General features: G+C 39.0%; 1 protein-coding gene across 1 annotated transcript in view; it reads right to left on the reverse strand.

Moving 5' to 3' along the window:
• COL25A1 (collagen type XXV alpha 1 chain) overlaps window positions 1–16,514 on the reverse strand; it is a 321,239-nt gene that overhangs the window by 14,691 nt on the left and 290,034 nt on the right. The window contains exons 26-35 of the mRNA XM_059818218.1: window positions 14,907–14,930; window positions 13,435–13,479; window positions 11,718–11,762; window positions 11,335–11,415; window positions 10,526–10,588; window positions 8,845–8,895; window positions 8,457–8,483; window positions 6,260–6,340; window positions 4,266–4,301; window positions 3,323–3,376 (exon numbers count right to left, since the gene is read on the reverse strand). Coding sequence (XP_059674201.1) covers window positions 3,323–3,376; window positions 4,266–4,301; window positions 6,260–6,340; window positions 8,457–8,483; window positions 8,845–8,895; window positions 10,526–10,588; window positions 11,335–11,415; window positions 11,718–11,762; window positions 13,435–13,479; window positions 14,907–14,930 — 507 coding nt within the window. The remainder of the gene's footprint in view (window positions 1–3,322; window positions 3,377–4,265; window positions 4,302–6,259; window positions 6,341–8,456; window positions 8,484–8,844; window positions 8,896–10,525; window positions 10,589–11,334; window positions 11,416–11,717; window positions 11,763–13,434; window positions 13,480–14,906; window positions 14,931–16,514) is intronic.

Consider the following 16,514-nt stretch of genomic DNA (forward strand, 5'->3'; position numbering starts at 1 on the left):
CTGTCATGGACATACTGCCCTCAGCCATCACGATAAAGCATTTCCTTCAGGGAAACAGACATTTGCAAACTTCAAGAAGGTTTTTAACATCTTTTTGTAAGACAATTCATCAGTGCCCAAAGAACAGAAACAGTAGCCTTTGGTTTTGCCTCCTATTTCACTTCAGTTTCCTGAACCATGAGTGAATATGAACTACCATTTGCATGAATAAAGCTGCATAATCGGTCTCTCCATTAAGATTGATACAGAGATTTCATAAGACTGTCATGGTGACAAATGTTTTAACCAAATTAAAGAGAACGCACTTTCCCTCCCAGTACAGAACATGTGTAGTGATGACAGTGTTGCACAGGCTACACATGTGAGAGCCAAAAGCAAGCTCAAAACCAGGTCTTTGCTGTCAAGGCAAGAGTTTCAGAAAATTATCATTTAATTAATTTTGTCTTTCAGCTTCTTTTGGATGGACAAGAAGTTGGATACAGATTATGCCTGTCATTACCCTTTAGGTTTATATGTCCCCTTTCACTAGTAGTAGTTTAAGATGTTTATCTGTTTACCACTGTTCTCTATTTTCTCTCAAGACAATATATAAGTGAGATTAATCAGTAACAGCCAGATTCAGAGGCCTGTTATGATCAACTCCTTCAATTAATGAAGATGGTCTCAGTAAAAGCTCTCTAAGCACCTAGAAAAATGGTATTTTCAATAGCTGAAGAATTTATTAAGGACTGTAAGACACCAGCCTAATAAACGATATTAATTCACGCTATTAATTACCATTTCTGTTTCTACCAAAGAAATGCACAAAAACACAGTATTGGAATGTTTACCGGTATCATACTTCAGGAAATGTTAAATCCTGTGTTAGTTTTTAATAATCAATGAACAGTTTAGAGAGACAATTACATGGTTAAGCTCACACAGGGAGTTAATAGCGCATTTATTCTAAAATTCATATTTTCCTATTTTCTAGTGACATGCACTATTTTCCTGGTCTACTTTCTCACCATCTAAATAAGTTTTGTATAAAGACTGATGTTTTCTATTTTAATTAAATAGCTAAATTGGAACCAAACTGACCAACCCTAATTTGCAAAACAGTCCGTTCTACCCAAGAAGAGTAATCCAGTATTGCCTCAAATGCAGCCTATGCAACAACGAATCCATGATTTCTACAGGAGAAATCACTAGGCTTCAGTTTGATTAAACTTGCTTTCCTTAACTTTTAAGGAGACATAAATATATAGTGACCAGCATTTTACATGCATTCTCTTAAAGTGAGATTGTCTTTCCAAATTTTAAATAATGTGGATTTAAGAACATGGTTATGTTTCACGTTAGGAATCCCTAGTGCCCTTCTGGGTTAATATTGGCCCAAGGTTTTTCTTATCAGTATGGTCAAAATATGATCCTGTCCAGTGATAGTGAGCAGTGGCACTATGCACCATTTTTAATTAAAAGGCAAAGTCTGAAATCTGCGGGCAAAAATGTTTTCCTCCTGCTTTCACATAAACAAGTTCAACAGTTGCAAATGCAAGTTGTAAAACTGCATTAAGAACACATGATTTGTTATTTAGATAACAAGACGTATATCAACGCCAGGCACCTGTTAGATAACTATGCTACAAACAACTCCTCCTCCCAAACAGTATTGAATAATTAAATGAACAATTACAGAAATAATCTCGCTAGTTGATTGCTTGGAAAAAAATACTTCCATCTTTCTTGTGAACTTCCTCCCATTCATTTAGCTACATAGAAAATGGTGGGTGTGCAGAAATTTCTTGCACACTTTAGTTTCTGTATTTTTGCAAACCTGTCCCTCTGTGCTCATGCAATTATTGAACTGATTTACATCGCAGCAGTTCCTATCCCCTTTGTAACTACTACTTGTCAACAGCCATGGTAGGGCTGATTCTAGATCCAGCTGTATCACTTATTATGACCTTGGATACTTTAATAAGAAAAAACAATTACAGTTCTTTTCCATATGTTAGAAGAATAGTTTATACTACAGCACATTGTTTTTGAAAGAAATTTCAACCGGTAGTACATACATGTATCCTTCAAGATAAAAGCTCATAATGCAAGAATAAAATGTACAGTATTTATATGTGCTTCCACACGTATATCTCATCTAAATTATTTCCTGAAGTTCAGAAGATGATGTTCAACTATCTTTTCACAGAGTTGATAAAAAAAAAGAAGTTATGTCCTAGCTGAAAAAAAGACTTGAATCTGTAATTCCCTAGGAAAAAAAGAAAAATACCCCAGTTCTTCAGACAGTTAACGAGCCTGAGTGGTAATTACAGTCTACTGTTCCCATTTTGGACTACACTGCATGTCTTGTATTTATTTCTCAACACACAGCTCTGTAAAAGGTGTTCAAAAAATGTGTAGACGTGGGACTTCGGGACATGGTTTAGTGGGCGTGGTGGTGTTGGGTTGATGGTTGGACTTGATCTTACAGGTCTTTTCCAACCTCAATGATTCTGTGTGATTCTGTGAAAAATGAATCATCAAGTTACGCATACCTTTCTCAGATGTACCGCTGTTAAAGCTAACTGGACCTGTGCCATATGGCTGTGTCCTTAATACAGCAAGTCTGAAGTCGTTTTAGCACAGCTGTTTTGTAAAAGTGAGAAATTCAAAGAGACAAAATTCTGGGCTGGCAACTCCTTGGAGGCTTTAGTAAGTATAAGGTATCATCTTCGATTTTGTTGTACAAGTCGATGGTTGTATTATTAAAGATGATGGCCTCACAGTTAAAGATTAAGGTCCCTATCCTATTTCCATTGGAGAAAATTTACTGTGAATATTTCAAATTAAATAGGAGGACTCCTATCTTCTAAGCTTAAAAAAAAAGGAAAAGCTTAAATTTTATAGAGGTTAGAGAATTTTTTCAAGATAAAACATTTAAGGGCAAAGAGGAGAGAAATACTCTTTTTTTTTGCTATTGCATACATATCTAAACAGATCACACTATCTCCTTTTGTCCCAGTTTGTTCTCTCAACCCATTTACACAAAATAATAAAACAAATCAAAATCACGGTCTGTGTACCACCGTGAAAGTCCTGTAAGTTTCTTACTGATTAGTCATGACAAAATACCAGCTCCTCTGAAGTTAATGAGTTACAGAATCAGCCCTTAAACAGATAACTGTGTGTGTAACCAGAATACATATACAGTTCTGGGCTGATCCTTAAACAGATGAGATACTGTTAGGTTTAATAACGTCTGGGCACACTATAAGCAGCCATATGACATTTTGCCATTTCGACAGTTGCTTTGTAAAGAGAAGCATGGCGAACATATACTTACTCTGTCTCCTTTGGGACCTGCAGGGCCATGGGGACCAACTGGGCCATCTACACCCTACGAAAGGAAACAAAGAGGGTAAGAGAGAGGTCTTGTTCTTACAAGCCTTTAGTTTTAATAGTTGTCTTCTAGCCAAGAACTAACATGGAATCAGTCTTCATTGGTTGAAAATTCAGACTTCCTTGTGATGGGACCTGGCCAAACAAATCCATTTGGCTTTCAAAATTCCACCTATAAGCTCTCCTGTTATGGAGTAACCCATCCATCTTCTAGTTGGATATTACTTTATTCATGGAAGTCATCGGATTGACAAAGATTTTAAATTTATTCAAAGAAATTTTGCCAGGAAAAATGGAATGGGCCAAACAAAGATTATTTTTTTAAAAAAACCATTTGATTATTTTTTAAATTGAAATGTCCACCAGTAAGGTGGACTTACCTGTTGCAATGATCAATGGGAATCTCACAGAAGCCTTCAAATACATAACTTCACCCCTCTTTCACTTTATCCATTTCTTTATCATTATAAAAAGCAAAGAATTTAACATTTATGTTAAATTCAAGAATGCCTGCAGCAGAACCCCAGCACGTCTGCACCCATTTCACTGATTCCATATTAGCATTAAACAAGGATGCTTACTCGTGTAAACCAAATCCCTAACCTTACTCAGGAAAATAAGCACCCCAACCAAGGCAGTTATCCAACCAAAAATCAAAACCAAACTGCCTTTTTAAGATCCAGAGCTCCTTCTATAGAGAATTGCATTCTCCTTCCCCCACACATTGCCCTAAGAGTCTGCTGGAAGCCCCATCTCATACAGCATGGAAAACGCCTGCAGCGTTTGGCCTTCCTTCCCCTGTGCCGTGTGTGAGCACGGCCGGCGGAGCCGCTGGAAGGCACACGGACTGGCTAACGAAGAGCGACACGGAAAGACGAGGGACTCACCCGGGGTCCTGGCTTTCCGTCTAAGCCAGATGCTCCCTGTGTGGTTAGGTGGAAGCATGGATGATGGGTACAACAACGAATGACAAGAACGTGAGATTAGTAAGTGGTGCTGATGAATAAACATAATTCAAACGTACAGTACAAGTTGTGACAGGGTTCTGGAATGGGTATCACATTACTACAGCATGTTAGTTAAAAATTCACATAAAACATCAAGAGCCTGATTCCGTTCTCACATTAGTGTAACGTCACGGACCCACCCCTGCCTTCTTGTCACAGTGTATTAGACCAGAATAGGGTCAAGCTATAGGAGTGCTCCAAACACCAGATGTTAGGGTGTTTTTGAGCCTTAACACGCAAATATTTACTTTGTAATTTACTTGCATACTTTCTAATTTGTAAATAACGACAATACTGAATACTACACTACACAAAGAAAGAAAAACGTATGTTAACCGTGATAGGAAGCATTGAAGTGCAAGAATACTGCGGTACGCGGCCAACAAAATCTGGATCCCGACTACAATGGCCTCATTCATTTCCAAGAGCCCGGGAGACAATCACATTTCCTGTTTTCCCAATAAACTCCCAGTTCAGAGCACAGTCAAGGGCTGGAAGCGGACAGCACCCGGCACTTCGGGCAGTTTGCTTCAGCATCCTTGGGGAGGGGCTGACCTCTGGTGGGTTTTATGCGAATAACAGAGCAGGAGGGACAGATCTGCTCGACTATCCCAGTAATGCTGGGGCCGGGGGGGGGCAAAATTGTTTGGGACATAGGGAATAATCTAGGGGGGACCCCCCCCCCAAAAAAAAAAAAAAAAAAAAAGAAAGAAGAAGAGAAGAAGAAAAAAACCTCACTATCGGTAAAAATGAGCCGTCTTTAGAAAGTCAAACACTTGGGCTTTGCTCCTTAAAATGACATTTAGAAAAAGTAGCAAGCAGGAGCAAGACGACATCTATATAAATTTAAAAAACTCATGGCATATTTTGCTCTGGGTTAGAACAAACTTTTCTGGCGGAACAAAAAATTTCTCCTTTCTTTCAGTCATTTGCAGGGGGTTGGCTCAGACCTCAAAAGCTCCCTCTCTACATAGCTGTAACTGTCAACTTGAAAATGATTTTTTTTTCAAAATAAATTAAAGTTCTCAGTGAAGCTGACCTTGTCCAGAGGCCCTGAACATAATTCTTGAAAATATTAATTAGAGGGGTTTGGGTTCCTTTGGGTCAACTAAATCTTTTTTCCTCCATTTGACTATTTACAATGTAATCACATGGAGTAACCCTCACACTAAAAAAGAAACAAAAAAAGGGAAAAATGAACTCTTTTTTGTGAGGAACAAATAAAACTAACTTTTCAGAGTGCTTTCAAACACACAAAGTATGCACACAAAGTATTTTCTCTTTTGTCAACCTAAATTTTAAGAACTATAATGTTTCCATTTGAAAATTTATTTTTAAGGTCCTTCATTTCTTTCTAAGACAAAATTTATGCCAAACACTCAGAATGGAAATTTTCTAAAGAACAAGGCAAAAGTAAAAATCCATCCTCCCTAATGAATGAGAAAAAAATAAAATTCCCTAAGCCAGTTTTTAATTTTCCTCAGTTAGACTTCTCTATTTTAACTGCAGAAGTGCAAACAGAGGAAGAACAACTGAGGATACGGAGAGGGGAAAAAGGGAGGATTCCTTTTTAAACGCAAACACCATACAACACTTAAATAACAATGTGACTAATGTAATGGGGGTGATGGCATCCTTGTGACACTGAACACTTTCAACTGACACACAACAAAAAAAACCTGACGGCACTGGGTGTTACAGGACGTTACTTTGGACGATAGCACAGATTTGGGGTAAAGCAAAACAAGACTGATGCTCTGCTCTAACATGGTATATTCTGTGTATGCTGTTGAGTAAACCAGAGTTGTTCATCAGGAGTAGAAAGAGAAGTTTGTGATTTGCACTGAGATTGAATAGTTGGTTTTTTTACTTACTGGAAGACCAAGGGGCCCTCTGTCACCCTTTTGACCTGGTTCACCCTTCAATCCTTTAAGACCATTTAACCCTGGTTCACCCTAAACGTAAAAGTATAAATGCCAAATTTTTGGTGCTATAATGGGTGTTTAAGCCGGGACAGAAGAATCCAGTCTCAGAAATGGCTGCAAATTCCAGTTTGAAACGAGGACACAAATTCAACCTTCTCAGCGTACGGGCACTTTACATACTGATACAGTACTGAGCAAAAGCACTTGGGAGGTGTCTGCTGGAGATTTAAAATCTGTGTGAAAAAAACCTACAGGAAACTTATGAGCAACAGATCCTTCTGAATCTTTTCCTCATAATTATCACTATAGTTAGATGGTTGGAATTAAGCATGAGTTTCAGGGGTTTTTGGAATTTCCTCAAATCCCATAAACCACCCTATGCAGATAATTCAAACTGAAACAAAACTTGCAGAAAAATAAGCCATAAAACTGGAGGTTTCTACAGTGGGATCTCCTGAAAAGTACATTTTGTAAGGAAGCAATGTTTTTTCTTAGGGCAAACTGGAATTTGCAGCAAAATCTTACATAAAGATATTTTAAACCTTTAAGCATACATAATTAACCAGTGACAAATTAAAAGCAGCAGTATAGCTTACACAATGCCGAGCTATTTGGGAGGTCCATAGTTTCTGTGTTCATACAGAGAAGTTTAAACAACGTAAGAAATGGCACTTGTCTCCTTGTGATTGTTAAATTATGCATAGGCTATGACATTAAACATCACTGAGAGGAGAATGGTGGGCTTGGAGTCGCCAATAAATCATTCTTGCATCATGAAAAACTACCTCACCTTGAGGGCTGGCCAGTCAAAAAGAGTACTGACCACGCCTGTCTCTTTTGGGAAAGAGAAATACGCGGCTATTTCATCCAGGCTGCTCCCCACAGCCTTGTTCCTATGTTTCTCTTTGATGTATTATGTTACCTTATATCATATTCTTTTTTTTTTTTTTTTTTTAAATCTGAATAGAACCTAGTCCGCTGCTTTAAGTAACTCCAGACATCATCTGCCTGCTTTGCACCCTGCCTAAGCAGCTATTTCTTCATTCTTCTTCTATTTGACGCGATGTGACTTTCAGAGCGGTAGCACTGAAACCGCTGAAGTTTTGGAAACAGACCTGAGAAATCTCCCAAAAGCCCGAGTCTCGGGCCAAAAGCCTGAGGTAAGGCAGGGCTGGTGCTAAGATGGAACAGACTTGACTTCAAAAAATGATTTATGACTCAGGCTTCTCACGCCAAGGTAACACAAACAGTCTCATAACGATTCAAACCTGTGATTTTCTGTCTCACACCTTAAAAAACCAAAACAAAATCCAAAAACTAAACCAAAACCCCCCTCCTCCTCTTACTTATTTTTTGAGAAAGGTACATATGATTAGGGAACAACAGTGATCGTGCCTGACAACAGCACTGGCCCTAATGAATGCTATGCTATAGTGTCACACTGAATTTTAGTTTGGTGATGATTACTGAATTTAAGCACAAATTAAAATACCCAAACTGTGCCAAAACCCACTTCCCCCCTCCTGAGCTGTTTTCTGGGGCTTAGAGAGTCCCTACAGTGTATCTGCACGTACTACGCTGTGGAAAATGTTCAAATAGTATTGAAGACCTGCCTGATCAGGGATTCCAGGGTGGAAAACATGAAAATGAGCTTATGGTGGGGAACTTGCGTAATGTGTGAAGGAACTGGTCAGCAAAGTACATGGCACCTAAGAAGGTGCAAGGCCATTCATACTGGAAGAAGTAGGAGATGCAAGAGAGCATAAATGAAGAAGAGTTTATTTGACTCCTTTCCTGAGCATATAACACGCCTCTGAGTTCAACAGTAATTGCAACTGCGAGTGCAATGGTGAGTAACTTGCCCGTAAACAGGAAACTAAATAATTTAGTGCCACCATCACAAATATTAATACAAAGAATGGATTCAGCCAATGCTCAGGAGAAATACTATTCAGAAACAACCACAGAAAATTTTAAAAGCTTTTAAGCTATCTGTTAATATTAAAATCTGCTTTAAGGTTTAAGAATATCAGAAACATTTATTAAATGAGACATAAGACAAAACATAGCTGCATGCATTAAAGAACAAAGCGTGACACTTTGCAGACATCAAGCACATGACTATTCAAGACAGCCATTAATTTACCTTTGGGCCAGGCAGTCCATGAGGTCCCTGAAAATAACGATACCATTTTTCATTATGAAAAGATGCCACAAATTTTTAAGAGTTTGTTGCTTTATAGGGGTGCGAGTTACACCTGTATTTTTGTCCTCACAAATGAAATGCAGCTGCCTATAAAGCAACTGTAAACACCTGATCAGAGAAGGAACCAGAGCACTAGCGTGTTAACACTAACATAGGCAGGTGCAATTTGTTTCTCTAATTCCTATGAATTTCAAGACATGCAGCAAAGGTCCTAAATGAGGTCCTTCTCTAACGGTGACAATAGTCTCACAGCACTTCTATTATGTGGGCATTAATATGACAAGAGGGCTGAAGCCCCTTCTAGCCCCGCTCTTCCTCCCGAGCTTACCATAGGTCCTGGAGGGCCGTGTGGCCCTGGTGGTCCAGGGGGTCCTATCGCCTAGAAATAAAAAATGATGGCATTAAATCACACAGAGTAAAGAACGCCCTCACAAATATCAAAAGTCAGACTGAGTCTTCTTCTGTTGGCAAGCACTTACAAACATAGCAATGCAACGGTGCACATTGACAGCATATCTAGAAAGGGGTTTAGGAGTGGGAATTACTTCGATTCAAAAGACAGGGTACCTGAAGCGTAGAGTTGCCTGTGCCATATGGCAGCGTGCCTGTCTCCTGATTCTTACTCCTAGGGTCTAAGATACACTTTAAGACACTATGGGGAAAAAAATAATCTCTCTAAAACAAACAGTACTGAGCAGGGATGCTTGAACTTTTAATATTTTATGGTATGTGCTCCTTAGCTGTCTCTGTACTACATAATCCACAGAAACAGAAGAAGAGGATGTGTGATTTTATTCCTCCCCAATACAGATGAATGGAAAAGATACTAAATTCAACCTAGGGTTTGGCATATTTTCAAAACTGCCCTTTGTCTCTCCTTTTTTTTTTTTCATTTAGCCCACTTGTACCAAGAATTCCCTAAAGTCTTTAAAACAGGTAATCAGGTTGCTCAGCATCTAGTGCGTGCATATTCTGTGCTGGTTTCTGTGTTCCTAACAAATCCATGGAAGAGAATTTGATGATGATATTTACGGTTCAATATCGCCTCTCTTCCCGGGTTTAATCCCAAAGGGCTTTTATTGTAATCTGCAAGGTGGCAGCAGGGATGCTAAATCACATCTCCAGACTTGCACACAACCCCTCTGCTACACTGGCTGTTGGCGATGGCAATAGTGGCAACAAAATGAACTTTGCAACGTAAGACAGAGATTCCATCATCTGTGAAATCTCCTAAAAACTGCAAGCCTTGTTTCAAGGGAAAACAAGACGAACGAGTTAGTGAATCAATTTGTAACAAACTAATTTTCATTTCAGCTACGGCTCCAAATACCCAGGGCATGTCACCACTGACAAGGCAATGGTAGTTAATTTCTGCTCTGAGGTTTCCTAACCTACTGTGCTCTGATAATGTTAATCACCCATATCATAAAGGTATTGTGTGTGGAGGTGCTTTTTTTTTCTTTTTTTTTTTTTTTTTAAAAATGCCATTACAATGCTTTGAAAAATCAGAAGAATGTCCTGTCTCGTAAAACTAGTCTCTATCCTGGGTCACACGTCACTATTCCAGACATCTCTGAAGTCCATCTAGTCTGGTTCTCATTGAACTTTCTGAGATCCCCAGAATACAAGGTGTAGAGAGAGATTTGGTTTTGGTTTTTTTTTTTCATCAGTTTTGTCTCTCTATTTTATCTTGCAAAGCATTTATCTTTTGGTTCTTTACAGAGCCAGAAGGGGAGCAGGACTGTCATTGGTAGTGAGAGAATAGAACAGAACAGGATTATATCTTTAGAATTTCTTAAAGAGTATTTAGCTCTATGACCAGAAGTCTGTTCATTCGCAAAAGGGCAAATAATTATTCAAAGAAGAAAAATATTTTGCAAGTTCAAGTGTAGGAACCATCAAGGATGTCAGGAAAGATCAGTCATGAATATGAGGTATTGTTCAGAATCAAAAGCAGGAGAACCGTTGCTGGACTACTACGTTCCTTGCAACAGCATGCTGAGACTTACTGAAGGGCCTTGGGCACCAGGCAAACCAACGTCTCCTTTTTCGCCTTTCATACCATTGGCTCCCTACAAAATCATTACAAACCAGCATTTATAAACAGCTTTCATCGTATTAGCAATCAATCTAGAAATGATAATATTTATTTGCAAATTACGACAATTTTTGGAAAAGAACAATACAGCACACATACAAAGGAATTCCTTCCTTTTTTACATTTTGGTGTTACTTTATTGACAACTGTTAACAAATGTAAAGGTATGCTTTTAAATTGTCAGATATGAGTTGTGGCATATTTACAAGTCCTTAAGTTGGCACTCCATTCATGATATATTGTACTATGGATACATTTTTGGAATTGTTTCTATTTTCACTGAGAAATTTCATTTGTACATAGATATATACGTATATAGGAATAGGAAGAATGCATCCCATAAATATTGCTGCATTTTCTCTCCCTCCTCAGTCTAGGCCATCTGAAATTCCTAAGAAGTGTTCAAAACATAGCTCCTTTCTCCTACAAGCTACACTTGCCCAAGTTGTGCTACACATTACAAGAGAGGTACAAATCTGATCAGTGTGCCAACTAATCTCTCTCTTCCCAAAGCAATATTGTGTTTGACCGTAAGTGGAGTGAAAAATTCTGACAATCTTACACCTCCTCCTAGATTAGCTGCACAACAATCTCAGAATTTTCCTCTCCAGTGCTTTCTGCCCCATTTGCAATTTATCAGCACTGTTGAAAATTCCTGAGAGTGGAAGAGAGAAAAAATACAAACATTTTAGCTAAAATTAATTCATTTTTCATACTCACTGGCAGGCCAGGCAGCCCAATTCCTCCCTTTTCTCCAGGCATTCCAGGATCACCTGTATCTCCTTTTGAGCCTTTAGGACCCTAAAATATGTACTTATTCAGCAAGTCACGTGGAAAAAACAGAGTCACCAACAGAATTCTAGCTTTGATCCTAATAAGCAGAGTAAGTCATTTTATGCATTGACCTTTGCTATCGATACGTAGAAATGCAGCCATTATTAGACTGCAGAGTATGCAGCAACACAATAATGATCTTTATTAATTACTATCATATTATTATGATTATGAAGTCTAAGCTACAACTTGGGATCACAGAAATAATCTCCTGAAATAACCTATGGTTGCTCACATGATCCGCACTACATGATTTATGCATAACGTACCTGCTCCCCATCAGCTCCTGGAGTTCCTGGGGATCCTGGTTCACCCTGCAAAAGATAAGATGGAATTGGATTATCCCAATCGTCCCAGACATTAGAGGAAAGAGACAGTGCTAAATGAACTAAACTGAATTGTAATGTCTGAGATTCGTAAATTGCCATAATTAACAACAAGAAAACCAGAGAATATTCAGTCCAAAGGAACAGCATATATACAATACCTGTATGCAACATGTTGGATAAATAGCCCTGCCGATTAGGCCAACTTTGGGTTGCATAAAGGCCACACAAGTGCATAAGAAGAAAGAAAAAACGAAGAAACCCTAGAAGCCTGGTGAAAATGCCCTAATCCAATGGAAACTTTGTGTCAGTTACTATAATAAATATGGAATCACAGCTCTCGATATATGTAGGGTAGATAAAGACTTTATGTTTTCTTTCCCTGGCTAATATAAATCACTCAGTGAAGGCATTCACGTCCACCACATTGCCCTACGCACCAGTTCCTGAATAGCATTCTCCAAGGAAACAAGCTACATTGATGGCTAGAGACTATGATCCTGGAAACAAACTCCTGTAAGGTTGAATTCTGCTTTACGTCATTAATTTTGAATGGGAATGCTCACCCATGTGAAGGAACACAACCTCTTCCACACTCCAACTCCTCTGTGTTTTACAACATACTCCAGGCTGCAGAAATGCTGGGTAGATCCTAGTGCAGAAAGCCATTTCTGCACACTTAACTGTGTATTCCATTATCAGTTTTCATGTAGAAGAATGAACCTGGTTTCTCACAATTTCTCAAAGCAATTAACACATATAATGTGATGTATTTCCATATGGTACCTTGGATGAAGCCTAAAATTGAAACATCTAGTATTGTTATTGAAGAAACACGTATTTACTCTTGGAAGAGCTTAGAGTCACTGATAGAAGATATGATATATGCTGCATTTAAGAAATAGGAGAATTATCTCAACTAATTTAAAACCAATTTAAGGAGAGTCCACTAACTGCGACACCTTTTTTTTTTTTTAAAGTCCAGGCAAATTTATTATTTAAATTTTATAGAACAGTGCAGCATATGGTATTCATTGTCTCTGTGTGGGCTGCTCGCTAATAGTTCTGGTACTACACACAGCACCAGCCAGGCGGGATTAGCAGGCTTGAGTTTGCAGCCAGACTCTTGCCCACACGTGCACGTTTTAATGTGTCCTGAGATTAGAAAACTGTGCTTATTTGGGTGGGCACCACTGTAATATAAAAGCTGCATTTACACGCAGTCATCCTGTGGGCCAGCGGCGCCTTGCGCACGCTGTTTTGCCTACCTCACTCCCAGGCAGCCAGAAGCGATGCGCAGGAGCGACTGTCTGGTTGCGCAGCCCCTTTGCAAACACACAGAGCACCCTCTGCAGTGGCAGTCCTAGGGAACAGCCTCAGTGCAGATCCCTGGGGGAGATGCTTCTGCCCTGTTTTGGTACTGATTCATTTTGCTGGTTCTCAGCTGAGCATCTCTGTGTGGCAGCTAAAGAAAGCACCTATTCTGGAAAGCTACATTTCAAAAGGCTAGGACGCAAAGTTTGAAACATGCCACATTTGGTAAAATTACAGTTAAATATGCTGTACAGGAGAGCTCCACGTACCTGTGTGCACACGTCAGTTAAAAAAGCAGAAAATACCTCCACCCTTAAGATACAATGGGTAAAATAAGGAAGATCACCTTTGGCCCTTGCAGCCCTTGGGGTCCCGGTGGTCCTGGTGGCCCCTAAACAGAAACATAGAAACCTCTCAGCTTTTAGTTCCTGCAGGTCTTGCCACGTAAACACCAGCTGAATGTTAATATAGCTATGGTAACAAAATGGGTTAGCTTTTTAACACAAGGGGACCAAGACCAGTTATGGACAAGTGGTTAATCTATGACACCTCTCACCAAACAGAAGGGTACCACAAAAACCAATGTTAAAATAACAGTACAGCTCATATTTCATAATGAAGTCCTGCTGCTCCCACTGATGAAATGGCAAAGCTCCTCTTCACGGCAAGGAGACCAAAACTCACCTCAGCCACATTTGCCAGCCCTTACATCCTGATCCAAACCAATTCAAGCTCAGGAGAAATCTCCAACTGATTGCAAAGAGGATTCTGCTAAAAGATGCTAAGTGCATTTGAGGATACCCAGTGCTTTGTGAATTTGCCATGGAATAAGTTGCAACTATTTCTTTCATTTCTACCTCAGGCTGTGGACACAGTGTCACGTATCACATATCGGTCTGGATGGTGCACAGCGGGGATGCTTTAAAAAAATATTTTAAAATCCCCTCCGTTAATATAGACAGAGCATTTGTACATAGGACTAACAGCAATCTGGCAGAGAACAACTTGCAACAAAAAGAAGAATAAAATAATTTGCTTATATCAAGCCTGCACCTTTGAGGGGAGGCTGAACCTGCAATACTATAAGCATCTCCTAGCCGGCGTCAGTATTCTCCAAAATTGCGTCCGGCCTGATGTGGCTAAACCTCCCACAGAAACTGGCTGGAGTAAGAGCACTGGAGTGTTCAGTCGTCCGCGCATTCTGGGGACAGGTGCTGGAAAATTTATCTTTAGTTCTGAGATCTGATAAGATGGGACAAGAGGATTCCTCATACTTGGGCTTTCCACTTAGCTTTACTTATCTATAGTTAACTGAGACAGGTCTTTTTCATAAAGTAATTTGCATCTGATCTGAAAACTCCCAAATGATGTTTCTTCACAAGCCAATTTGCAAGAACTTAATTTCTGCCCTGAAAATAAGGTTGATAATAGAAAATTGTTTCGTACTCAAATCCTGCTTCATGTTTTCGCTCGACTTCCATGTAGACACACAGAGATGGGAACACACACCAAAAATTCCTAAGAAGCTATCCGCCTAGATGTGTACCTACAGAAATACTGAGTTCCATATTTTCCTGGTCTTCTACTTAAGTGAAGTTTTGCCATTAATTCAGCAGGAGCAGAAGTGGTTCCATTGTGGAATGGCTTTCAACAATGGGTTCTCTGTTATGGGAACGCTAAGCAAATCAATAAATACATGTGATGATGAACAGAGTCAACATCCAATGAAGACATATCCTGAACTGGCAGATTTATGAACATGCTATGACACAAAGGAGAAGTTCTACAACACACAGTAAATCATGCGATAGGAATTACCGTGACAGTCAGGGTGGCAATCCTCTGTTGGCAAAATGTATTAAAAAGAGACACCATTACCAGAATTGAACAAGGATATAAATTATTCTGCTTGCTACAGGTTAGCATCTCCACAAAACCTATGCTGCATCTGGGATACACCACGCATCCAAAAAAAATGAGAGTGAAAAGCACGTTATTCTTAACTCCCAGTGTTGTACTAGCTACTTGGCTTCTATGGGAGTCAGGATTCTACACAGGTGAAGACTGCAGCTTCTCGTACAATTTAAGCAATCAAATAAATGATGATTAATAGGAAAATAATAGCAAAAGTCTTCAAAAGTTTTTTTTAAACATTTTAAGATAACATGATGAGTTGGTATCCTAAGATGAATAAAAGGCTTGCCCCATGTTTTGCAATCTCTGGAGGTCATGCACCACTGTTTAATTAACAAGTACAGTTCCTAGAATGGAGACATAACATTGATTTTCATATAGAAAGTCAGATGTATGAAAAAAGTTAATTTCTAAATCCAAAACTGCTGGCCCAGGAACTCAGCTATATATACTACAATTCTGCTTTAAATGATTGGAAAGGCAAAAGACGTTTTCATCATGGAAGGAGGCAAAATATATTGACCCGCCACTATTTTTTGCCGAAGGAGAATCTAAAAGCAAGTGAAAAAGTGTTTCAAACTAATTAAAATGCTTGTCTATATTTTTAAACAGAGTAAAACCTCAAAATACTGCTGCTAGCACATCCTTTCCTATTGCCTGTGAAGAACCTACTGGCATATAAGGAACAAGAAATATTTAGCTTCACTAATTGTTTTCCTATGTGCAAACAAAAGTTTGCAAATCTTCTGTTTTAAGCTTTAAAAGAATCTTCATTTGCCAGTGCAATAGTGTATACTGTTGTCAAAAGTTTGGAACCTGCTCAATACAAAGTACTTGGGGAAAAAAAAAAGTCTCTAACAGATGACCTTTGCATTTAAACATATTTATGGAAATATATCAAGAATTTTAAAAACAGTGAAAAATTCAGTTTATCTAACATGAAAACCTAAAATAACCATTGCAAATGAGTGTTTGCATGTTCACGCTAATGGGTTCCTTTTCAGCAGCATATTCAGATTTTAATATCTAAATATCCTGTAGTTCCTGCAAAGGTTAAACTTTTGCAGCTACTGCCTTTTGCCTTAGGAAATTCTGCAGAATAGGCCTGAAGAGCAATTTCGATAGAGACGCACACTTTGTATCTGGTCCTCCAAGTGAAAGCAACATACGGGTCAGCAGGGGTCTTGCTTGAACTATGGTGATAATTTTAGGATCACAATTTTCAGTGCTGATGGACCAAGACATCTTATTCTCCACTGACACATGGGATTGAGTAGGAGGCACAAGGCAAATTGTCCTGAAGCTTCTGGGCTGCTTGATGGTTTATTACTAAATGCTAAAAAAGCTGACAGGCAGCCCAGATCTTGCAAACTCTTGTCAGCTTCTTAAATCAGTCGGCCAAATTCTGTGCAAGTTCATAGCTCAGTGCTGAGCACTGAAAGGTCTCATTTGCTTCTACGGAAGAGCTGCAAATCTCAGAGTCCCTGAGAATTTGGCACCAGGAGATGTAGG

The sequence above is a fragment of the Gavia stellata genome, chromosome 5 (genome assembly GCF_030936135.1).
Source record: "Gavia stellata isolate bGavSte3 chromosome 5, bGavSte3.hap2, whole genome shotgun sequence".
NCBI lineage: Eukaryota > Metazoa > Chordata > Aves > Gaviiformes > Gaviidae > Gavia > Gavia stellata.